At 56.3% G+C, this 24,949-nt stretch overlaps 1 protein-coding gene across 2 annotated transcripts in view; it reads right to left on the reverse strand.

Annotated features, from left to right (window-relative positions):
• GRK5 (G protein-coupled receptor kinase 5) overlaps positions 1-24,949 on the reverse strand; it is a 192,667-nt gene that overhangs the window by 119,847 nt on the left and 47,871 nt on the right. The window contains exon 1 of one of the 2 annotated variants that reach the window (XM_076009754.1): positions 17,039-17,316. The exons of the other annotated variant lie outside the window; for it this stretch is intronic. Within the exon in view, the coding sequence (XP_075865869.1) occupies positions 17,039-17,213 (175 nt within the window). The 5' untranslated portion in view covers positions 17,214-17,316. Of the gene's footprint in view, positions 1-17,038; positions 17,317-24,949 lie in introns of those variants that run through there. 2 annotated transcript variants of the gene reach the window in all.

A 24,949-nucleotide genomic window follows, 5' to 3' on the forward strand; every position in this document is an offset into this window, starting at 1 on the left:
CCCTAGAGAACTGACACGCGCCCAGGTGACAACGATTCTGGAGGACATGGGCTCGGGAAGAGGGGGCTGTAGGGGAACAGGGGAGGGGGAACTGGCCTAGCCTGGGGGTCAGGGAAGGCTTCCTAAAGGAGGGGACCCTCGGGCTGGACCCTGTCTGCTCAGGGGCCACACAGACCCCACGCCAGCCCTCCAGGGGTGTGGTGCCGGGTTCCAGCTAGGCTCGGAGAGCCCAGACACCAGCCCTCCTCCCTGGAGGGAGCTCCAGACAGGCTCTGGAAGATCCGTCCCCCTCGGGGAGGACTTCCTGCCCTTCCGCTCTGTTTTGTCTGTTTTGTCGGGGAGGGGGTGGCCGAGCCATCCTGCCAGCATTCCCCAAGCCCGGCAGGGCTCCCTGCCTGAGGGCTGAGCTTCTCCAGGAACAAAACAGTAGCTGGGCTCTAATTCCAGGCCCAGGCCCCGGAAGGACAGACGGCAGGATTCAGGAAGCAGCTGTGCCTACACAGCCATCCTCCTCTCTTATCCTCACAACCACCTGCGGCCCAGCAGCCCAGGGTCGCTGGGAGGAAAGGCGTGCGCCTGGGAACTTCCCCACGGCTCCTCTCCTGCCTGCACCTTCCCCGCAGCTGCCTGGGGCCAGGGACGCCCCACCGGGCAGGCTGCTCCCGGGAAGGAGTCAGGGGACCCCGAGAGGATCCTGAGGGGCCACGAGCCTGGCCCACGCATTCGACAGACAGCTGTGTAGACGCAGCAGCGAGAGCCCCTGCCACAGGCAGAATTCCTCCCAGCCACTTCCACCGTGAGCGCACGGCGTCTGGGGGCCGCCCGCACTCCTTGGCTTGTGGCCCCTCCTCCGTCTTCAGAACCAGCAGCTGGTCCCGCATTCCTCAAGCTACATCACTCTGGACTCCTTTTCCATAGTCAAATGCCAGGATCCCGTCATTACACCTGGGCCGCCGGGTAACGCAGGAGCATCTCCCCAACTCAAGAGCCTTAACCTAATCACACCCGAAAAGTCCCTTTTACCTCGCAGATAACAAGGAAGATAACAAGAAAGGAAGGGAGGAGGCAGGGAGGGAGTTGCCCAAATAGCCCCAGAACAACTGCTCTTTCCGCAGTCCCCGCCAGTCCTCACCGCAGGCACAGGACAGCACCTGTGAGCGGGACTGTATGCGGTCAGTTCTCTCGCCTCCTCCCCTACACGGGGACAGGGCACAGAGCCAGCCATCAGGGGACAGCTGGTGAGTGGACAGCGTGACACACTGGTGACAGGGCTGGGGACCCAGGGGCCTGTGGGTGACTCAGCCACTCACCAACTGGGAGAGCCTGGGCCTAACACTCTGAGCCTCAGTTTCTGCATCTGTGAAATGGGAATAAGAATGTCTCCTTTGTGCCCATAGTCATGAGGAATGACCGAAAAAAATGCCTGGAGGGCGCATGCATGCCAGGCTCAGTGGACAGTGGCTCTCTCTGCGGTCACATTGCTGCTATCACCAAGGACCAGCCGTTCAGCAGGGCGCTTCTCCCCTCCAGCCCCTCCACGTTCCACATGGAGGTTTCCTTCCTCCATGGTCTCACCCGCTGTCCTGGGCCACCAGCAGGGCCGCCCAGGGCGCCTCTCCGCCATGGCACTGCGTCTTTTGCTGAGTCACTAAACACAGTCGGGATGGAGCCCAAACTCTGAGCAATCCTCATCCCCAGTTCCAGGAAACACCACACCCTTCCGCCCTCTGGATCCAGCAGGGCAGGTGAGTCAGCCCCTCCAGGCAGAGCACAGGAGCCTGCGGGGTCAGCACCGTCCTGGCACTTTGGCGTCAGCAAGGACCCTGGGTCTGGCTGAGGAGGGGACACCATGTGACGGGAGATGAGTGGATTTCGGGAGCCCTGGCTGAGCCCCAAACCCAGGAGACCCCTGGGACCCTCCATTCTCTCCCCCACCTTCCATGCACTGAGTCCACCTGAGCCTGTGGGCTGCACAGTGAACCACACGTCTGTCCCGTCCTCTGTCCCTACCGCTGCCACCTGGACCAGGCCAGCATCCCCACCTGGACCAGCCTCACCCTCCCGCCTCCCTTCTTGCCGCCTTCGAACCATCCCCACCCGCAGCCGGAGTTATCCAAAGCCAAATCAACCCCCCGCCTCTCACCTCAGTCCCCACCACGACCGGCACACGCCACTCCGGACATACCAACACGGCCACCGCCTGGCCTGCGCCCCGGCTGTGCCTCCTGCCATCGTCCCCTGCTGGCTCTTTTCTGACAGCTGTGTCTCGACTCATGTGACCCCACACACACCGGAGGCTCCTCAGGCCCCATCTAAGGTCACCTCCACCTCGCTGAGTCTGTCTCGTCCTCTTACCTGACCCGGCTGCGTCTTGGCAACCAGAGGGCGTTGGCCGCCATCGGAAATTACACACACACACACACACACACACACACACACACACACAGAGGTATGGATTGTTTGTAAATACAACTCGATCTTGTTTATTTCCTGGTTCACTCAGCCCATCCCTCAGGGCAGAGCCCGTGTCTGCCTTGGTCACTGCTGGTCCTAGGGCAATGCCGACACACCGTTAGCCCTCCGTGAGTGCCCGCGTCCGTCCTCTACTCATGGTGCGACCTCGGGAGGGCCACAGACCCGAGGTCCCCCCTCTGTAAAATGTCAGGGATGGGATCCGGCAACCTCTCCCGCCGACCGGGGGGAGGGGCGGTGAAGAGGAGGGCGGTCAGGGAAGGACAGATGCCGGCACCAGAACCGCCCCAGTGACAGCGTGCACGTGCAGATACGCAGAGCGGGCCGGGGCATTGGTGACGGGGTGCAGAGGGGGCTGTTGGTCACCCCGTGGACAGCAGCTCCTCCACAGGCCCTGGCGGAGCAGCCCCGGGGAACCCCAGACCTCCTCTCGGAAGGAACCCAGCAGGCCCCCGCCCTCTCCTGCAGCTCCCGGCTCCGCAGCTGCTGCTCACACACCTGGACGGTCCTGCTCTCTGGCCCCAAGAAGTATTTACATTCTGATTAAGTCTGGTTTGAAACCACCAGGTAGGCTGGCACGAGGCCTGCTGCACCCAGCCAGTCAAGCTGTAATAACAAGGTGCGCCGGGGAGCAGGTGGCAACCGGGCTGGGGGAGGAGTCGCCACTGTCCGGGGGGCCTCCGACCCCACCCTCCGCCTGAGGCCTGCAAAGGGGAAGAACAGCCGGGGAGGGAGCTGCTCCCGAGAGCCCAGGGCTCTGCTTTGGAAATAAGCACGAGGGGCAAGGAGCACAGGACACCTCACCGGGACACGGGAACAGGGCCCCTGCCCTTGGGCTCCTCCTGCCATGAGGTGTCACCCGGGAAGCAGGAAGTGACTCTGTTCCAAACTGGGGACTTGCACAAAGTCACATTTTTATCCTGGATATATTCTGAGGGCTCCGCTAACAAGCTACAATTGTGAGGCCGCAACCGGCTGGGAGGAAGCCCAGTTATTTACTTTACTAGCTCCAAGTCTCCTGAAAAGTGGGATTCTGGAAGCAGCAAATGACACCCGACGGAATGTGGCCTCCTGTGTTAAGAATCCCCACTGAGTAGGACAAGCCCCATCACACATGCCCTGCACCCCACGTGCAAAGGGAGAAAGTCCAGGAAACTAATGGATGCTTCAAAATGCATCTTCATTTCTGGGCCTTTTCGTAGGAAATCAAGTCTCCTTGGCAGACAGTGGGATTCTGCTTTCACCACCTAGTGCTACACCGGCAAAAAGATTTCATTAAGTATGTGAACTCCGAGAAGACGGCAGGGGCAGCCGGGAGTCCTGGAACTCAATGAGCAGGAGTGCCATGCTTGATTAGTAATGTCTGCCACTGACACAGGCAGCGGGGACAAGCTACACAGGCTACACGTTTGCTGCTTAGGGTTACTAGAGAAACAGCAAGAGCTGCAGTGGGAATGTGGAAAGCCCAGGGCTTGACTGGTAAGGAAGCACAGCCAAAGGATCTCGGAAGGAGAGCCAGGGCCTCCAGCAGGACCAGAGAGGGCCACTGGCAGTTTCTAAGGCAGAGGCCAAATCACTCCCAGAAAGATCAAGTCACTCCCTCAGCAGTGACGGAACAGGGAGTGTCCCTGGGCCACCTCTGTGGAGTGGGCGACACACCCCCGGCTGGGACGTCACACTCAGATCCCAGAGCAACACGATTCCAGACAGAATCGTACCAGGAGACGGCAGGGGGTGTGACCTTTAGGGCCCAGAAGAAGATGCCCAGACTTACGAACACAGTTTGCTGCAGCAGTGGGAAGCTGGTGGCAGCGTGGCTGTCCCTGGGGACGACGTCCCATTTAAAAAGACAAGAGGAGCAGCCAGAGCACCGGTAGTGGCTTCGTCCCAGGTTGCACGGGAGCGGGATTCACAGCCGGCCGGCAGGGCACACTCAGGTTTTGAGGACAGAGCAGGTGCCTTGGCCTGTCTGTTCCCGCCCCAGCGTGGCAGGCCGAGGCCAGGCGCTGGGACAGCCGCCCACTGCGGGGCTTCTAGCTGGGTTCGGTTAGAGCGGGACGGCAGCAACACGGATGACGACGCGTTGCAAAGTGGGCGCACGCGAGGGGCTGGTGCCTTCGCGGCTGTCCAGGGGTGACTCCCAGGGGTGCTCTGCATGGGGAAGTTTCCACGGAACGCGTGCAGCACAGAGGGTTTGTGCGAGACTTGAGGGGAAAGTTCTGAAACACATCTCGGGGTCTCTGTGCACGTCCCGGGGTCCAGCATGTACCTGGAGAGCCAGGGGAGACCCCCGGGGCACCCCACCCACCTCTGCCCACCTCCCCGACCTCGGCAGGAGGCTTCCCCTCCCCCGTCTGGGCTTCCTTTTCTCTGAAGCAGGCGGAAAGTCCCCGCCCCAGCACTCCCCGGGGCTGCTGTGAACCCCAAGTGTATGTGGACGACAGCGCAGGACGCGTCGGCACAAGGATGAGCTACAACCGCGCCACCACGGCCGAGCCTCAGACCGCGGTGAGTGACAGCAGCCGGGCGCAGAAGGGCAAGCGCGGTGTGGTTCCATTCCCACGAGGTCACAAATAGGCGAAGCTAAACCCCAGTGTTGGAACCCGCCGGGGCAGACGGGGCCTGGCAGGGGGTTCCCGCGTGCTGACGGCGTTCTGTTCCGTGACTAGGGTCCCCCTGTGCGTGTGCTTTGTGAAGACCCGCCCGGCAGTATGTTTGTGGTTTCTGCACTTTTCTATATGGACAGTACACCCCAATAAAAAGTGCACCCCCCAAAAAATTGTCTGGAGGTCTTTTGTCAAGCTCTAGGTCAAGCTATCCATAGAAGGGTGAGTCTATTAAAACACAGTGCTATTGATCTGTTGGAAATCAAAGGCAAGTGAGATCATCTCCCAAAGTCCTAGTTTACCCTAAACTGGGGGCAAACTATGGGAACCTTGTCTTCTTTCCCAGGACTGAGTTTCTCAGCGGGGCCACCGCGTAGGGGTCAGAGAGCGCAGCCTCTGCCCCTCACCAAGTGCACATCGATGCTCTCTCCAGACCGAGGCACCCCTTTGCCATCCCTCACCCCCACAATGCCCAGGTTGCTCCCCTTCTTACACCCATGTCCTTGCCCCTTGGGAGACACTCTGGCACTGGCAGTGTGACCCCAGATCGAGGGTCGAACCCCGTGGCTAGTCCTTCAGAAGGTAGCACGCCAGTCTTCAAATAAACCTAATGTCAATTTTTGCACTCTCCAAAAAAGAGTATTTACAGTCTCCTTCCTTGCAGGCCCACTTCCTGCACACCTCTCTACTTTAAAAACATATTTGCCAACTCTTGTAAAAACTTGCGGTGCAGCAGCACCCGGGATCAAAAGGCACGCAGATTTTTCCACTCAGCTGCAGCCTTTTCCTTCAGGGAGAATGACACGAAGTTTAAAGAAAAATCCAAACTCCTGGCGGGAGCCTTTGCGGCGGGTGTCTGATGGCAGGGGAGCTGAGCACCCCTGGAGGAAAAGGGCAGCCCCCCCCCTTGAGAACGTCTGCATAACGGGGGCCGTGGCACCCTGGCAGGGAGCAGAGAGCCCAGTGTGCCACCCCTGGCTCAGTCACCATGAGGTCGGGGACACTTTCAACCTATCCCATTTCTAATTCGAGCTTTCCTCATGTACAAAATACGGTCATGAGATAAACCCCAGTGGTTTGCAAACTCTTTTATTGGGACCCTGCAGGGTTCCCTAGGGACCTTCCCCCTACAACCCCCAGAACCATTAAAATAAAGCATGACAGGTTTCTAAGACGTTTAGGCACATTTGGAAACTACTGAGTTAGATGAACTTAAGGGAAACCCAGGAGTCTACTGTCTCTCCTGGCATGAAACATAATTCCAAGGGTCGGCATTCCTCAGCCTCTCTCAGAAACCTGCTCCGATATTCATCTCTTCACTCCAGCAGCCAGTAAACACCCACTGTTCTGGGCGCTGCAGGGGAAAGAGGGGACGGGGCCTGGGCCCTGCGCTCCTAGGCTGGGGGGCAGACGCGCCGGCCTTTAGGAGCTCTCACCCGAGGGGCCCCGTGTGCAGCCCACAGGCGTGCGAGGGAGTCTGCAGAGAGCCAGGGAAGCCCCGTGGAGGGCGGTGTTTGAGCACAGGCTGGAATTTGCTGGGAGCGGGGGTGTGGCTGGGGTCAGCGCTGTTCCCGGCAGTGGAACAGCATGTGCCAAGGCTCAGTGATGGGAGAGCAGAGCTGATCACACTAGAGCTCGGAAAGAGGTGAGGAAAGGAGGCCCGGAAGTGGAAGCCCGACTGACCGCTCTGGATAGCAGGATTTGGAGACGAAGGGAGAAGGGTGTCTGGACGAGCTCCCGGGCCATTAGTGGAGCCAGGGTGGAGAAGAGCAAATTTGGAGATAAGAGAAACAACGACGAGTCCCATTGGAAATGCTCAGTGTGAGATGCCCAGGACACCGGGCAGAGACCATGGTGGCCGGACGGGGACCTGGGCTGCAGGTGGAGGGCTGCGTGGTCGCCATTCAAGAGCCCAGCCTGCCGTCGGCTCCTGTGCCCCGGGCGTGTGGCTGGATGAGAAGCTCAGGTCTCCACGCTGTTTCCCGTCCCCGGGGTCACTCGCACTGGCGTCAGCTCCCCGGAGGTGGAAACACGCCTGCCGTGCTCAGCACCTGGAACCGGGCCGGGCACACAGCAGGAGCTCGGTCGTCTCGGAGACGAAAGCATACGGGAATGAACGGCCTAACAGGGAGCTGCGTTGTGACGACTGAACAAGACACGTGCAGTGCCGAGCACAGCACACGTATGCAGAAAGTGCTCAATAAATGTTACCTTCGAGTACAGGTGCCTCTCCTGGAACGCCGAGGCTTGAGCCCAGGGCTGCCAACATTTGAGGAAGAACGGTAGCCAGAAAGGCTAAGGGAGCCCCCGAGGGCCGGGCCCTGCACCCAGGAAGACGCAGGTTTCCAGCCAAGACGGGGAGCCAGCACCAAACGCTGCCGAGAGGTCGCCAGGTCAGGTGAGACGCTCCCGCTGGGCTCCACCCAGGAAGCCTGTCCCCGTCTGCTTTGTGTGGCTATCACAGAAAACCTGAGACTGGGTGATTCATAAACAGCAGCAGTTTCTCTGGCTCGTGGTTCTGGAGGTGGGAAGTCCAAGAGCACGGCGAGGGCCTTCGTGCTGCACCATCCCATGGTGGAAGGCGGAAGGGCGAGAGAGCAGGAGGCCGCCGGACTTTGATCAGTCCTCCCAGGGCCTCCTCAGTGAAGCCTTTTCTGCCACCCCTGCCTGCCTTCCACCACCTACACATCTCCTCCTGCAGCTGTCACTGAGCTTGGTGGCAGACACTGAAACGTGCCCGGTCAGCAGCCAGTGGTTTCTCTGCCTTGATTCCTTGTGGACAGAGTCCACCTCTAACTATAGAGTCGGGAAAAGCCAAAAACATTCCCAGCCTCCCTAGCAGCTAGGGCATGTCCTGTGTGATTGGGTTCTGGCCAGTAGGACGGTGGGGAATGTGCTGGAGAGATTTAGAAAATGGATAAAGAGAGGGATGAGAAGAGGAAAAGCCCCTTCTTTTAATGGACATCTAAACAAGACTAGATGTGATGCCTGGAACTATGGCAGCTACTTTGTGACATGAGGAAACAAGCCTGAGGACAGAGCCAATACCTTGAGGACGCTGGTGGAGAAAGAAGGGAAGGGCCCAGGTCCTTGATGGCACTGCTGAGCTGCCAAGCTAGCCCTGGAGCCACCTAGCTCCAGGCTTTTCTTTATGTGGGATGATAAACACTTGCAAACTATTTGTAATCAAGCCTTATTTCTTGAAGCCCAAATCATCCTGGCAGGTTTTCTACTTATTTATTCGACTAATATCTATTGAGTGCCCATTGTGCCCCGCCCAGAGTTGAGTCTAGAGCCCCACAGAGAGGATATGTTCTCTGTCCTTACAATCTTCGTGGTTTGAATGGGGGGGTGGAAGATTTTTCCGTGAAGGGCCTCTGTCTTTGCAGGCAGTGTGGTCTGTCCAGTCTACTCCACTCTGCCACCGTAGAGCAAAGGCAGCCCTAGACAAGACGTACACAGACGGGCATGGCTGTGTTGCAATACAATTTAATTTATAAAAACAAAAGTCAGGTCAGATTTGGCCTAAGAGCCACGGTTTGCTGATCCCTGGCCTAGAACCTCCAAAACCGTAGAAATTATCTGACCCTCCCACCTTTCCACCTCAGCCCTGTGAATCAGAGCAACAGCCCCAGCCACACGGCAAGTCGGCAGCCAAGTCTCCTGCCAGCCAGCCACGCCTGCTGCTCACTTCCTCCGTGCCCTGCGTGTTGAGTCTTGGCCCCAGAGGCAGGCCTGACAGGTGGCTGGAGGCAGGCCAGAGATCAGCCTGGGAAGGCCCCTTTTGAGATTCCAACATTTCCCTGCAACCCAGTCCTTCAGCCCGACTCCTAAGTCCTGGCAGGAGCTGGGGGGTGGGACATGGAGCACCAGCTAAGATGTGGTCCTCACATCCCAAAGCACCTGCAGGGTTGGGCCAGACCTTACAGACCTCCCTTTGAAAGCAGGTTTTGTCCCGTTTTACAACGACACTGAGAATGGGAAAGGTTCAGAAACACATCCAAGTGGCAGCACTGGGATTCGAACTTGGGTCTAGGCAAGGTTCTCTCACCACCGCACACATGCCTCTCACCCAGACCCAGGCGCCCTTTCCTGGTCCCAGGAGGGGTCAGGAGCGAACACGCATGCATCTCCTCAAGCCTCTGCCTCCGCCTCGCGCAGCCCTGGTCTCGGCGTGTCCCCAGCTCTAGGAAGCCGAGGTGGGGGCGGTGAACATGCTCAGCTTCCAGACCCGGGGGATTAGCAGGTGATTGTCAAGCATCTGAAAAGACACCGAGTGCTCCTGTCATTATTAGACCATAATAGATGCACACTCACCCCCTCCTTCTGAGGGTGTCTATTTCAGGTTTAGCATAACAATAGAGTATTGTTCCTACTCCCCTTTGGGAGCCACCCACAGAGACCTAACGAGGGATGGGGCACCTGCCCCACCCTGCCCTGGCACTAACTGCTGCCTCGGGGCAGGGGCTTCCAAACCACCATACGTTCCCACGCTCCCACCCACACAACCAGAGAATCCTCTGGGTGGCGAGGAGAGGGACACAGGTCTACCTGAAGGGAGGGAGGTACAGAGAAGCGCACCGATGGCTCTCACCAGCAAGAAGCTGGTTCGCCTGGCACCTTGTGCCCACCAGTGCCCGTGGTCAAGGGTCACACCAGAGTGACAGCCCTGTGGGCAATGCACTGGGAGGATGAGGGGAGGGCAAGGGAATGGACAAGGAGCAACAATCAATACATACATAGAGTGCTTGCTGTATACCCTATAGCTGCTCCTCAGGTGAATGCAAACCATGTTGCATTCAAAGTTTCACAACCACCCCACAGGAGCGCTAAGCATCTGTCCGCTAATGCAACAGGCAGCACGGCCAGGGGAAAGCACGCCGGGTCAGCAGTCAGGAGCAGGGGTGCGGGCTGCACACACCTCCGCGTGACTCTCTGGGCCTCAATTCTCTCATCTGTTAAGTGTGTTAAAAACACATCCCCACCTGTTCACAAGTAAGATTCAAAGGAGAGAGTAAACCAGTCCCACACTCGGCCACTTCCTCGCTGCGTAGCCTTAAACGACAGTTTATACATAACTTCTTCTGGCCTTAGTTCCTTTGTCTACAAAATGGGATCATTCCTGCTCACGAGGCTGCTTACATGAGAAGTTGTCCCCAAACGCTCAGTGCAGTGCAGGGCCCAGAGCTGGTGCTCAAGTTCTCCCAGCATTAAATGATTAAAGTCTGCTTTATAGACCCTAAAGTCAATACACCATTGGCCCTTCATATCTGTGGGTTTTGCAATCATGAATTCAACCAACCACGGATCGAAAATATATGAAAAATAATTATATCTGTACTGAATACATACAGATTTTTTTCCTTATTGCTCCCTAAACAATATAGCAATGATTTGCATAACATTTACATTGTTTTACATATTGTAATCTGGAGATGAGAACGTATACCATGCGCAGGCTCTGTGCAATCGCTACGCCATTCTCCATCAGGGACGTGAGCCTCTGTGGAATCTGGTATCCTCCGGCGGTCCGGGAACCAGTCGCCAGGGACACCCAGGGACGACTGCAATTGGAGAGCTCTGCCCCTCGCCTTGTTCCATCTGGCAAACAGTAACCTTAAGTCTGTGTACAACTTCAAAACGTGCTTATGCCCTGAGGGTAAGAACTAGATTTGGGGTCTTGTGGGGTTTTTTTTTTGTTTTTTTTTGAGACAGAGTCTCACTCTGTTGCCCGGGCTAGAGTGCCATGGCGTCAGCCTAGCTCACAGCAACCTCAAACTCCTGGACTCAAGCGATCCTTCTGCCTCAGCCTCCCGAGTAGCTGGGACTACAGGCATTCCCCACCATGCCCAGCTAAATTTCTTTTTCTATATGTATTTTTAGTTGGCCAATTAATTTCTTTCTGTTTTTAGTAGAGACGTGGTCTTGCTCTTGCTCAGGCTGGTTTTGAACTCTTGACCTCGAGCGATCCTTCCACCTCAGCATCCTAGAGTGCTAGGATTACAGACATGGGCCACCACGCACGGCCTCTTGTGGGGGCTTTTAAAGAATTACTTCCCAGGGAAGCAAAGGCACCAGGCAATGGCAAAGGTGGGGCGCGTGGGGGGGGGAGTGGGGGAGGAGGAGGAGGAGACAGTGACGAGGAAGGCAGCTCCTTCCTGGCTCTGGGAAGCAGCTCTGTGGGCCCCAGTAGCCAGGCAGCTGTGGTCACACCTGTGCACCCTGCTGCAGACTGAACAAAGTACCCTGCTTTTCTGAGGATGCCGGGTGAACACCCAACCCTGGGTGTGGCTAAGAGGGGGCACAGACCACAGTGAGTTTTCTGATGAGTTGGTGACACTTTGGAAACCCAAAGGAACCCTCCTTGACCTTCTAGGCCAGCATTCAGGAAGTGGGAGAGATTAATCCACAAGAAACGTGAGATCATGGGGGAAAACCCATATGCATCGGTCACCCCCCCCCCGGCGTTGCCACCACCTGCCCACAGCTGGGTCTGGAGCCTCTCAGATGTCCCAAATCCACCTACCCATCTAAGGTCTGCGCACCCCTCAAGTGCCTCCTGAAGTCCTGCCCCTCGGCAGAGCCCCCCACTACTACGGAACAGCCTTTCTGTCCCTCCAGCCTGACCTCGGTCACTGAACGAGCAGCTCCCGTGGGACCTGGACAGGCACTGGGGCGCTGCCAGGAAGGCAGGAGGAAGCAGCCCCCCCTTAGAGGAGCCCAGCCCAGAGGACGACGAGGAGGCAGACATGGAAGAGATGGTGACGTCTCGACGCAGAGCGCCACCGCGGCACCCGCGGGAGCAGCGGGCTGTACCCACAAGGAAGGGGAAACCAGGCCCAAGGAGTCTAGAAGGCTCCCAGGAGAAGGGGTGTCCCCAAGTGACTTGGAAGGACAGGTAGCTGCCACCTAGCAAAAGGGGGCAGGAGGACACTCTGGGCAGAAAGGCTGCAGGGGGCTGTGGGCCGTGAGGGATGGCTGGATCATGACTGTGGGGTTCCTGGGAAGGGAAGAATCTGGAGGCAGAAGTCGGGCCAGAGTGTGGAAGGGAGACATGGTCAGACGTGGCTCTTAGAGTCACTTGACGTCAGCGAAACCAGGAGGGAGGGCATTTCAGGGGTTGCTGCAAAGATCCAGGACAGAGGAGAAATAAAACTGAGCCAGACTCGTGGCCACGGCGGTGAGAGAAGGGAGCAGACGTTCTTCCACGAGCTGCTCAGCAACTGGGGCTTCTTATTTTTCGGCCCCCTCTGCTAAGCAGGTGCTGCCTGCAAGCAGCGGCCAGCTTTCCTATTTTTCTTGAGGCCGCTCGCAATCGATAAGGACTATCCAACTAAAAGTTTTAAATTCTATTAGCTTGCAAGTGGGATGAAATTTTTTTTTTTTAAGTTTTAAATTCTAGAAGTATCCTGAAGCATAGGTGTTTGACCTCCCTGACCCTAATAGGGACTGAAGAACTAAAAACAAGGGAACCATGCCAAGGCTCTCCCAGCAGGCCCAGCGGGAGTTCAGCTGGTGACGTGGCCTCCAGGACAGCCGTCAGCAAGGCACAGCTGGGCCGGGGGAGACTCAGGAACACGCCGCACCTGGCACAAGGACCAAGGAGGCAGGAAGCTGCTCTCCAGGCCCCCCATCCATCCCTCGTCCCTATCCAGGTGGCTGTGTGACTATGACCAAGTCACCAACCCTCTCTGAGCCTCAGAGCCTGCATCCACCAGATGGGAAGGCAGAGTCTGCACATACCCACAGGCTGTGGCCATCTTTTGACCCTGGCTGCAGGAGGAAGCCACAGCAGGTGGGCGCTGCCTGCACCCTGCCCAGAAGGCAGGCTCCCAGAAGCATTAAGCACTTCCTGCCTTGAGCGCTTGTTTACAGCGCTCAGCTGGTCCAGTCCTGAGTCTTCAGAAGGAGAGAAAAAAGTGGCCCCAAATCCCTGATCACAACAAGCGACCAAAACAGCTGGAGGCTCCACATGCAGAAACCTCTGGGAGGCTGTGAGCAGGGGCCCCGGGCTCTGGGCAGAAAACAGCTCCAGGTAGGCCCTGCAGCACACAAGCCAAAAAGACGCCCTCATTCTCCCCATCCCCCAAAGCCTTTCTTTTTTAAACAAAAAGATCTTGAAAAATGACAGTTTCTAAAATAAAAACTGCTCCCTTCCCATATTTTCTCATGAAGTTAAAAATACAAGTGTTGGAGGGAAAAAAGTCTTGCTTAAGGTCAGAGGGGGGGGAAATGGCATGTTTTTTGAAATCTCAGAAAATAAACAGCTCCGGCCCTCCTCTGCAGGCTCTCTGGGAACGTGACCTGGAGTGCTGCTGGGGGTTGGGAGGCCTCCTTTAAAGAAAAGTTCAAGGGCGCACCCAAGGCGGGAGATTAGTAGCTCGGATGCTGCGTTCCCCCCCAGACGACCAGGCTGCCCCCAGTGGAGCGTGAGCTGCAGGGGTGGAGAGGAGGGGCAGACAGGAGATGAGGCAGCCACTCCACTGCCCTGCGAAGCCACCAGGGGGGGTGAGCAGCGAGGTCCCTCCCCCACCCCCAGCAGTCCAGTCCGAAGGGTACTTGTCCAACCAGGGGCAGGCTGTGGGGACTCGGCCCAGGTAGGCAGGAGCCGCCACGTCCCTGGAGCGGTGACACAGTGAGCCACGGTAGCGATGCTGTCCCCCCCCCCCAGGGCAGCACTGCCCACACGGGGTGGTCCCTGGCCTGGCCCCACATCCCCAGCCTCTAGGCAGTAGCTAGAGAACCCACAACAAAGCCAGCTTTGGGGAACACAGGGAAGCAGGGCTCAGAGGTCATCCATTCACTCGATACATATCTATTAAGCACCTATTGTTTGCTAGACCCTGAACTGGACACTGGAACTACAACACGCAAGACAGACAAGGTCCTAGCTGGCGTGGACTTTACATTCGGGGACTCAGGGACCCTCCACTTTTTCCTTTCCCCTCCCCACCCTGACAGATCCTCTGCCAGTCCTGTGGGGCACCAATGTGTGCTGCAGCACTGGGTAAGCCGTGCCCCCTCGCCCCAGGGCTCGCGAACTCTTGGGAAGCTCTGTAGGCACCCGCTGTGGCCAGTCCCGGAGGATGTATCCCCATTTGATTACTGCACACCTATAGCCTCCCAGCTCTGGGCTGACCCCGAGGGCAGGGGACACAAGCACCAGTCCAGAGAGGGGAACCAAAACCAAAGAGCTGGGGTGCACCAGGAGCAGCAGGCGCTGTGGGAGCCACAAGGTTCCGTTTGCATCTAAGCCTGGCTGTTTCACAGCTGTGTCTACCTGGGCGAGCGACTTCACCTCTCTGAGCCTCAGTGTCCTCTGTGGTGGTGGGGAGATGACCGTGCTGGCCTCCCAGTGCACTCTGAGTGACCACTCAGCACTGGCGTTTGATGAGGAGTGGCAGTGACCATCCTCCCATCTGGGCCTTGCAGGGGCGTGGACAGTAGACAGGAGGGGCGCTGGGGGATGGATTTAGCAGCGTGAGTCCAAAACACTTCAAAAGGTGACAGTGGAGCTAAGCCCCAGAGATGGAAATACAATTCCTACAGGGAGAAAAGGAGGGGAAAGGCATTCAAAGCCCAGAGGAAATGCCAAGAGGCATTGGTTCTTAGGGGCCTTCTAATGATATTTCCTTATTCTGGAATAAAGGATTTGTGATGAATTTTTAATAATGGATGAACAAATGTAGCTTTTCCTTCCCTTCTTCCTCTTTTACCTTCTTTCCTCCTCTCCCACCTTCCTTCCTTCCCCCCCCTTCCTCCCCACCCTCCTGTCCTGCAACATAAATTTACTGAGCACTTACTATGTGCTCAACACTGTTCTAGGCACGGGGAGGGGGGCAGACTGCAGAACCAGACAAGACAGGACATCTCTGGGGCCTCACGTTTCATCCTTGAGACCGCCGAGGGTGAGCCTGGCCAAGCGCCGTCACCAACGCCAGCTCGCCGACGAGAAGAACTGCGCATTCAAGCCCGGTCACACGCACGGACCCCTTCAAGCCGGAACGGATGAAAGTGAGGCCAACCAGCCTCCACCCTCGGGCTCCCACCTCCCCACTGCTCCCACCCAAACCTCCGCACTCAGCCACGGGCATGGACGGGTGACCGTCCCCACAGCGGCCACTTCCGAGGGGCGCCGGCGTGGCGGGCCGACACGACAGAGGCGGGCTGTCGGGAGAGGACAGACTCCCAGCTCGCTCACCGTTCCTGCCAGCCGCTCCCAGGTTTCTCGTGTAAACAATCATTTAGACTCTAGAACAACCTTTCCCCTTCAAATTATAGCAAATTGAAAGGCAGAGTCAACAGAGGCCCCCAAACTCCCGAGAGAACTGAACTTGCCCTCGTGGTTTACGGAGGGGGGGGGGGGAGCCACAGGGTCCTCTAGGCCCGGAGTGGGACTTTGCCCCGTGCAACCAACAATTAGATGTTGCCGAAAAGTCCAATCACAGCCTGCGGCAAGAATGTCAGTCCCCAAAACCTAATGTACAAAAAGCACTCTTTCTCCCAGACAAGGGGGCAGGTTTTGTGGTAACTTGTCCAGTAAGATTTTACTTCAAAGGCCTCAAAGCACTTTGGAAACTCAATTAATGAAAGAGATTATTATAAAGTGAGCTGAAATTGCCCCGATGAAATATTAAGAGTCCTTGAAGTGGACAGCAGGGCACAGGGCGTCCATTATACTATCCTATTTTTGAGTACATGTAAAATTTTTCATAATGTAAAGTTTAAAAAAAAAATCCTGATAAAGCAACACTATACATAAAGACTGCAGAATGAATAAAAGATAAAATTATAATATTCACAGTGGGGTTAATAAAAAGAATAACCCCCAGGATTTGTGGGGTGCTTTGCTCTCAAAAGTACTTCCATGTGCAGCATCTAATTTGAACTTGCAAGGGAAGAAGGGGTTATTAGCCCCATTTTGCAGACAGGGAAGCTGAGACTCAGGCTTGCCCAAGGACTTTCTGCCAGGAAGCCATGACCTTGGCCACAGGGCCCCTTGCGTGAACTGCAGGCCTCCCTGCTCTGGCCCAGCCCCAGCCCCCAGCTTCCCAACCCCTGCCTCAGTGGCTACGGCCATTATCAAACAGGGTTTGTTTCAAGGTTAAAACCAGGCGCGGTGGCTCACGCCTGTAATCCTAGCACTCTGGGAGGCCGAGGCAGGTGGATTGCTCAAGATCAGGAGTTCGAAACCAGCCTGAGCAAGAGCGAGACCCCATCTCTACCATAAATAGAAAGAAGTTAATTGGCCAACTAATATTTATAGAAAACATTAGCCGGGCATGGTGGCGCATGCCTGCAGTCCCAGCTACTCGGGAGGCTGAGGCAGAAGGATTGCTTAAGCCCAGGAGTCTGAGATTGCTGTGAGCTAGGCTGACGCCACGGCACTCACTCTAGCCTGGGCAACAAAGCGAGACTGTCTCAAAAAAAAAAAAAAAAATCTTGCCTAGCATCACCCTTTCGACGCTGCCACCACCCTGACTTCTGCATCACAGTGCAGGATTTTGGGGACTGAGCCTGTGGTCCTCCCAGGCCACGTGGAGCTGACTATTCGCCCAGCATCTGTCTTCCTTGCTGGCTCTCTGGACCCAAGGCTTGCCTGGCCAGTGGACAGTCTTGAATATAAAATGTTTCCAGCGGCATAAATCAAGCCATAATGGAACACTTCCCCTGGCCAGACCTAACTGTTCCAAACCCTGACTCACCTTTTCAGAAACCCTGTCTGGGCCAGGACGGGCCACAGGTTCTCCGAGTATCTGCCCCCAACCCAGGAATGCACGCTGCGGCTGCCTGGCCCAGGGAGCTCTCTTCTTACCCTCCGCCCTCCCCCTGCACGTTAGGACCAACCCAGGTTATGTTTCAAGCAACAGTTTCGTAACCTCTTTCACTCGAGCCCCGTTCGAGAACACACTAGCCCCTCACTGCCCCCGCCCTCGCCAACCAAAGTCAGTCCGAGTCACCTCTAGGGCCGGCCGCCTCGGAGCCTGAGGTGCCCTTAGAGACGTCAGCCAGTGTGACCCCAGGCCGTACGGGTCCGATGACTTCACTCCAGACACGGGCCCCGAGACGTCCTCTCTCTGTATGCCCAGAACCTCTGTTATGTCTGAAACCTCGTAACCTTTCCGAGGAACACATCGTACCTGTTTTCCGAGCCGGGAGTTTTGCAACAGCCCTCGGCCAAAAGCAACAGAGCTCGGAGCCAGATCCCCACGCGGACTGGCAGGCCCTCCCGGCAGCGCAGCGGCTGGAAGCTGGGGTGCCGATGCTCTGCTCAGCCCTGCCCAGGCCCCCCTCGGTTTCCAGCAGCGGCCCCGAGTGAGACACCCTCCTGCCGAGCGTCCCCTCCGCCCAGCTGTCACACTGGGGAGAGGCCCTCGGTGCTGGCAGGCGCCCAACACACGCACAGGCCTGTCCCTCCATCTCTCTCTGTCCTTTCACCACTTCCTGCGCCTCCCCCAGCTCCACACGGCTGACAGCTCCCAACACCCACCCGTCGATGACAGAGGGTCCAGAGTGGCCCGTCCAGTGCCCAAGCCACTGGACACAAGCAGCTCTGGAGCACGTGAAATGTGGCTGGTGCGAGTTCCGAGGCAGAGTGAGGTATTCACACACTGGATTTTGAACACTTAGTGTGGAAAAAAAAGAATGTCCAATTTCTCATTAATAATTTTGTATATTGATGATGTGTTAAAATGACAACCGTTGGCATTTATTGGATTAAATAAAATATATTATTAAAATAATTTCAGCTGTTCCTCTTTCACTCTTTTTAATGCGTCTGATAGAATTTTTTCGATTTCCCAGGAGGCTCCGCCGACCCAGGCTACCTGGGTCCGAGTCTCAGCTCCACTTACTGGCCGTTTGACGCTAGGCAGGCTTCCTCTCCTACCTGGACTCCGGCTTCCTCATCTGCCCACAGGGGAGCAAAGTAGCCACTGCCCAGAGCCCGGGTACTGCGCAGAGGGTTCAATGAAGTCACACAAATACATACGGTTGCCACCGTTCCTGGCCCGTAGTCAATGTTGGCCGCTATTGTTCATGCAACAGACATTGACCGGTCTCCCTGTGACACGCCAGGCTCTGAGCTAAGCCCTGGGGACACAAGGGAGAACCTTGAAACATTCTCCTGCCAGCAGGATCCCTGACGCAGGCCTTGAGGGACGAGGTTCACGTCCCAGCTTTGCTTCTAGCTGTGCGACCTCCAGTAAGCCACACTCTGGGGGTGGGGCTCATGGTCCCACCTGCAGGGTGACCCCTGGTCTCTCTGGAGCTCATGGAAACCATCGGTGCAGACCGACCTCAACCGAGCAGTCCCTGTTCCCAAAGGGCAGCGTCTGAGCTGGCTCCACCACTGGGAACAGCCCCACAGGTACTGCATTGTCGCCAGAGGTGCCATCAGCACCGGCCAGGAGCTCAGGGGCAAGGCCTCTGAGACCTGGCGACTCAAGGCCTCAAGAGTGTGCGTGTCTTGCTCCCTCCCCAGGCCTGCCCCGTGTCATGTCCCAGCCTGAGAAAATGACTCGCAGAGGCTTGGGGGAGCGTAGGGGGCCAGGGGTCAAATATTTCATACCATCTCTAAACGTGACCTTGCTCAGCCACGGGCCTGGGGGACACTCCTGTCCCACCACAGGTCTGCCCAGCCTGCAGCACATTATGAATTAATATTTCCTAAAAATCCTGTCATTACACTGTGACTAGAATAACCATATTGCTATGTTGTTTTTGTTGAAAAAGCATCACCCTGACGTAGGTTACGAGTTTAACATACCATAATATTTATAGCCTTCTTGTGGCATTTTAAACTTTTTAATGAACTGGGAGCCTCAAAACAAAACTGAAAAATCCCAAGCAGACCATGCCTCTCGTCACCTCTGAAAGGCCCCAAGACACGCCCCAACTATGCAGAAGGCCCAGTCCCCCGCGGGCACTGCCACCATCCTGGCCTGGTGACCCCAACCGCACCAGCAGGGGTGACTGCCGCTCCTCCCAGCCCTGCTTTCTCACGAGGACTCACCTTTAAGGCTCCACGCCCATGCTGCGCAGGAGAAGGCAGCTCCAGTGCTTCTAGAAAGCCTCCCCAAGGACCCCGGCCTGCCCTAGCCGCGGACCACACGCACCTGCGCCGCAGTTAGCTCTGTGCTCACGGCTGACGGCCAGAGCGGGGCCATCAGAGACCCCCGGGGCCAGCCCTTCATGCTCCAGGGGGGAAACGTGGACCCACAGAGGCTGCCATCCCATCCATCCACCCGTCAGCCCGCCCACCCTGAAACCGCATTTCTCCCAGCCCCGCCGGGCCCAGACCCTGGTCTAGGAGCCGGGTTCGCGGCGGTGCAGACACGTCCAGGCTGGTGAGTGAAGCAGACCGTTCGTTACAAGACAGCCTGTGAGGCGGGCTGCAAGGAAGGGGCTGCGCAAGTTGTGGGGACAACAGCACCGGGGCCAGGGAAGTCCTTCCAGCAAGAGACATCTAAGCCTGGAGCTCCGGGGGGGAATGAGGCCAGTAAAGAGCTAGGAGAAGGTTCCAGGCCCTGGGAATAGTTCATGCAAATCAAGGTGGGGGGGGAAGGAGAGGCCAGGGCCCACACAGAGCACTAAAGTAGTTTAGGGGCCCGACATTTGAGGGCAGGAGGAGCTGTTAGTGGAGTCGGTGGTCTGGAGGGTGCAGCTCAGACGTGAACTTGAGGAAGGCGTGCTGGGTGGGACAGATGGCAGGGGGCAAATGCCAGTGCAGTGCCCACACGGGAAGCCGCAGCAGGCAGCTGAGCAAGACACGTGGACCAAGGCGGGGCAGAAATGGACAGAAATCTAGGAGGGAGGCTCGCCAACGCTGAGAAATAGGACGGGCTCGGGAGACAACTGCCAGGTTTCTGCCTGGGTGACAGGCCTCTCAGGCCATCTTCTGTGCAACAAAGACAACCCTTAGAAATAAGCAGCTCGGTCTCCACCGAATCCATCCAGGAAGCTGTGTGAGCAGCAGCCTGCTTCTCCGTCTCTGGTCCACAGCAGGGGCGTTCAGCCAGGCTTCCAAGCCACCTCGGGGGATCGAATGACCTGATGGCCTGGCTCAAGGATGGCAGCACTCGGGCAAGCTTCCAAGTGGGCAGGGGCCCAAGAGGGGAGGCGGCCAGGCACCATCCCAGGGACCCAAGGCAAGCTGCCAGCCTCGAAGGCTCAGCTGCACTAACACCGGAGGCAGCAGCCAGGCCCCTCCCTATGAAGAAGATGCCACTACTCGGGGAGGCGGATCCCGGCACAGTGGCCTGGGCACAGGCTGTGCAGTCACAGGCATCAAACACGAGCATCAGGGGCAAGCCAGGCCCGGGCAAGGCCAAAGCGAACGGTCTGTCGTTGCCTCCTGAGTGCCCAAGACCTACCAGGAGCTCGAGAGCGGGGGAGGGGAACAGACGCACTCGGGGCAGAGATCACCAAGCCGAGTTAGTAAAGCAGGATTGGACAGAACCAGCCAGGGCCACACGAACTGCAGTGTTTTGCAAAGGAGGCAGTCAAGGCAGGATTTGCACTCAGCCCCTGATTGTGGGGGAGGTGGGGCAGGATCCCAGGTAAGCGGATGACCTAGCCCAGGTGTGGAGGCGGCACATGGTGGCCAATCAGTCTGGATGGAGCAGATCCTTGTGCTGGGGACAGAATGAGAAAAGTCCTGAATGCAAGAGGCAGGCACTGCTTTACTCTGCAGGTGATGGGGGATCGTGGCCTCCGGCACGTGCTGGCAGATCCTCCAAAAATTAAACGTGGACTCACCATACCACCCAGCAATTCCACTTCCAGGGATATGCCCCAGAGAAGTAAAAGCATGGACTCAAACAGATACCTGCACACCAATATCCTTCCACCCTTCCTGAGACCCCTAGAAAAACAGAAAAAGAATAAAACAGGTATCAAGCTACAAAGGCAGAGGGGCCTGGAGAATAGATGACAACTTCCCAAACTGTTAGAGCCACTTTTGCAGGGTGGCAGCGGGGTGGACGTGCGGGCGTCGATGGCCGGCCAGAGAGAGCTGACATTCGAGTTGCTGCAGGTAAGAAAAATCCCATCTGTGAGCTGGGGGCAACAAGTGCTGGCCCCAGGTTCAGAATGTTGATTGTGTGTGTTCTAGCACCAACTATTCATCACCGTTGCCTGCTGACACTCAGACAAGGTGCGCCTGGGATACTTCATACTAAACATCTTTTGTCCCTGCACCGATTTTCTAGGACACATTTCCCATGACTACAGTTGTTCTGCACAGACAGGGAAAAGCCTCCTATGCCCTGCGCACAGAGCAGGGGACTTGCCACGGCCTAGAGGTAAAGCCCCAACCCCACAGGCCTCCTGCATTCAGGGCTTTTCCTGTTCCCGCAGGAAGCAGGAATCCAAGGGTGTAAACAGCCTGTGCAGCCAGGCCGGGGGGTTCATGCCTCTCCACCACCACCACCAGCACCACGAGGTGTGTGCAAACCACACGACAACTTCTCCAGCAATGGGACACGCTTCACACTTCCCCCAGGCTGCTCTATTTTTCACACGCTCTCCCCCCAAAATGGAGCAGGCTCCTCCGGTGAAAGCACTCGCTGGGACACCAGGCAGGTACAGACACGCAGGTCAGCACTGCCACACGGCTCTCCTCCTCACCCTGCAGGGCTGCAGCTGGCCTCACACAGCACTTGGGTTCCTCGGTCCCGCCTGGAGAGTCGAGGTGTCATGGCAGGGCTGGTGCAAAGGACAGGAAAAAGGGAGAAGGGTGCAGGCCTCCCCAACCCCTGGAGCAGAGTGACGACAGCAAGCCACGGGGGATTGGGGCTGCAGCCTCCCCTCAAAACTTCTGTCCCTTTCCAGGAGACACAGAGATCACGTCTCAACACCATCAGTTACTCCTCCTGGGAAACCGTGGACATCATTTTTATTTCGACATCTGCAAACCCCTGCATCCCTCCACAACTAGTTTGGAGAACTGCTGGGACGTGAAAAGTTCACGCAGTCGGACAGGCGTTCGGTGTCTCCACCCGCCGTGGTGGTCTGCAAGCTCTCTCACAGGTCTGGCTGAAAAGGTCAGGGTGTCACCCACAGAGACACAATGTGTGGCAGTGTCCAGCAAGAGGCTCCCAGCCAAGCACCCTTCCGAACCCATTACCGCCACACTCCCCATGTGATGACGTGTGTGTTCAAGATTTGTTCACCAAGCCAGGCGCAGTGGCTCACGCCTATAATCCTAGCACTCTGGGAAGCCGAGGCGGGCGGATTGCTCAAGGTCAGGAGTTCAAAACCAGCCTGAGCAAGAGCGGGACCCCCGTCTCTACTATAAATAGAAAGAAATTAATTGGCCAACTAATATATACAGAAAAAATTAGCCGGGCATGGTGGCGCATGCCTGTAGTCCCAGCTACTTGGGAGGCTGAGGCAGGAGGATTGCTTGAGCCCAGGAGTTTGAGGTTGCTGTGAGCTAGGCTGACGCCACGGCACTCACTCTAGCCTGGGCAACAAAGTGAGACTCTGTCTCAAAAAAAAAAAAAAAAAAAAAAGATTTGTTCACCAAATGAGGCTAAAATCTGGTCACATTATCCAGAGGTTTGGCCAAGGAATCAAATTTTCCCAAGTCACAAGGACAACAAATGGGTACATTGGGGGACCCCAACTCAGTCTCTAATAGGCTTGAAGGTCAAGCTAAATGATACACCTGACCATTATATTACACTTCTGTGTGTTTGTATATTTACTTTGAGGGTCTTTTTCTTTCTCTCTCACTGACATGCTCTCGCACCAAAAAAAAGGAAAGAAATATGCCAAAATGCTAATAGTTTGGTGGTACGAGGTTGGCGGACATCACTCCTTATAAAAAAATGTGCTGTAATATGATTGTCACTTTATTTTTTAAAAAAAGAACATATCATAAGGTATCAACTTCATTTGCCAATATAAATTGGTACAGAAGTGATAACATAATAATTATCGATCACTCTATGACTCTTGTGAACTGCAAGGAGCTATAGGCCATTCATGGAGGAACCCTGGATTAGATGCTAAGACTTGAGTTCAGGCCCCACCACGGCCCGATCTAGCTGGGTGATGTTAAGCCTTCCACCTACCCTCTCTGGGCCTTGGTTTTCTCATACGCAAAAGGAAAACTTCATCTTCCCAAAGACCATCCCCCTCTTTGACTTTGATAGTCTAGGTCTCATCTTACGTCCTGCTGGAGTCTTCTACCCAGCTCTGCCAGTTGTGTTGCTAAAATGTCAAAGACAGCTTCAAGGAAACCAAAAACGCTCTCTGATTTCACTCTTTAAAACTCATCCTTTATAGGAGGGTCTGAGCTGCACTGCCTTAAAGCCAAAGCCCAGCACATCCCAGCTTCTAGGTATGAAATTTTAATCTGGCAAACAGAGGAGGAAGGGCTCCAAGATCTTCTCCAAACTCTGACAATGGGGATTCCTGAAACCCACTGTGATGCCAGCACAGCTGCGGACAGTCGTCCCGTCTGCTTCTGTAGTACTGCCCCGGGAGACGGCCCCAACTCCTGCCCCTCCCTTTCCTCACTGGTGTTGAATTCAGAATGCTAAGCGCGTAATACTCATTTTTACACATGCTCAGCCCTCCCTTTCCCCGAAACACTGCATTTTTCTTGCAATGAGTAACTTCTGAATGCCTTCCAAAGGCACCCATCTCACTTCTTGGCATCTCACCGGGGCCAGCAAAAACAGCAGCCCCAAAGCACAGAGCGTCGTGATGTCAAAACCACCGCCTTGGAGAAGGCAGACCAGACCCCCGTTCCAAAAGTCATCATTTATCACAGAAAATAAAGGGTTTGCCATGTTTTTTTCTTCCCGTGTATCAGTTCTCCTTCCCAGGAAAGCATAAGCAGAGAAGAGAAAGGACTGGCCACCTCGGGAAGTGGTACCAGCATCAGTGGTTTTCACCTGGACGCCCCGGCTTCCCAGCCTGCCCAGGGTCCAGGAGCCAGGGTGGCTCCTCTCTCAGGTGGCCCCGATCCTATTTCTAACAGGTCAGGGCCAGGCCGCTGCTTGGAGATGCGAATTAACCACATGCCCTCGTCACTTCGCTCCGGGCGCTTCTCCAGTCTGTAACCTCAGCGACAGTCAGGAGCCTCGCTCCCCACGACGGCCCCACCTGTGATGATGATAACGGCAGAGCTGCCACCAATGGAGCCTTACCCACGTGCCAGGGACTATGCTCCTGGGTCCACAGTCTCTCCTTTAATCTGCCCCAAACCCAGAGCGCCCGCGTCATCAGCTCAGTTTACAGGTGAGGAGGCCGAGAGCAGAGGAAGCTGGCATGTGGCCAAACGATAATTCAAATCCCAGGTGCTTAACTGCTTTGCAATGTTGCTCTCTCCGAGAAATTTTAAACTAAAAGGGTCTTCGCATTTCCAGAGCAATAACCTCACAGCAGCAGGAACCCACAGCCCACAGAGGCCTGAGGGCTTGCCCCAGGCCACCCAGCGAGAGCTGGAACCACAGCTGGAACCTGCAGGCTACGGCGGGGCCTCAGAGGGCACCCGGAGGACTGTGGACGACATCAGCTCTGCTAAAGGATGTGAGATTCCATCAGCCAGGGGGGAAGAGAAATCTGAAACCGTAACTTCATTCCCCAGGCAGAAGCGGCCCCCTTGCCTCCAGCTACAGGCGACAGTCTGGAGGAGAAACACCCAGCTGGCACTTTAAAAGGCCCGGCGGTGTCACTGAAGGGAACAGCAAAGAACGGCCACGGAAGATAACTGTGCTGAGTCTCCCAGGTTTCTGACACCCAGACGCCCTTGACGATGCCAGCGAGAAGCACAGAATTAACGTGCCGACCGCCTCCCGAAGGAGGTGCGGGCGTAGCTAAGTGTCCTCCAGAAGCCGGGCAACTGAAGTTAACGC

This window comes from Microcebus murinus, chromosome 14 (assembly GCF_040939455.1).
Source record: "Microcebus murinus isolate Inina chromosome 14, M.murinus_Inina_mat1.0, whole genome shotgun sequence".
NCBI classification, from domain to species: Eukaryota; Metazoa; Chordata; class Mammalia; order Primates; family Cheirogaleidae; genus Microcebus; species Microcebus murinus.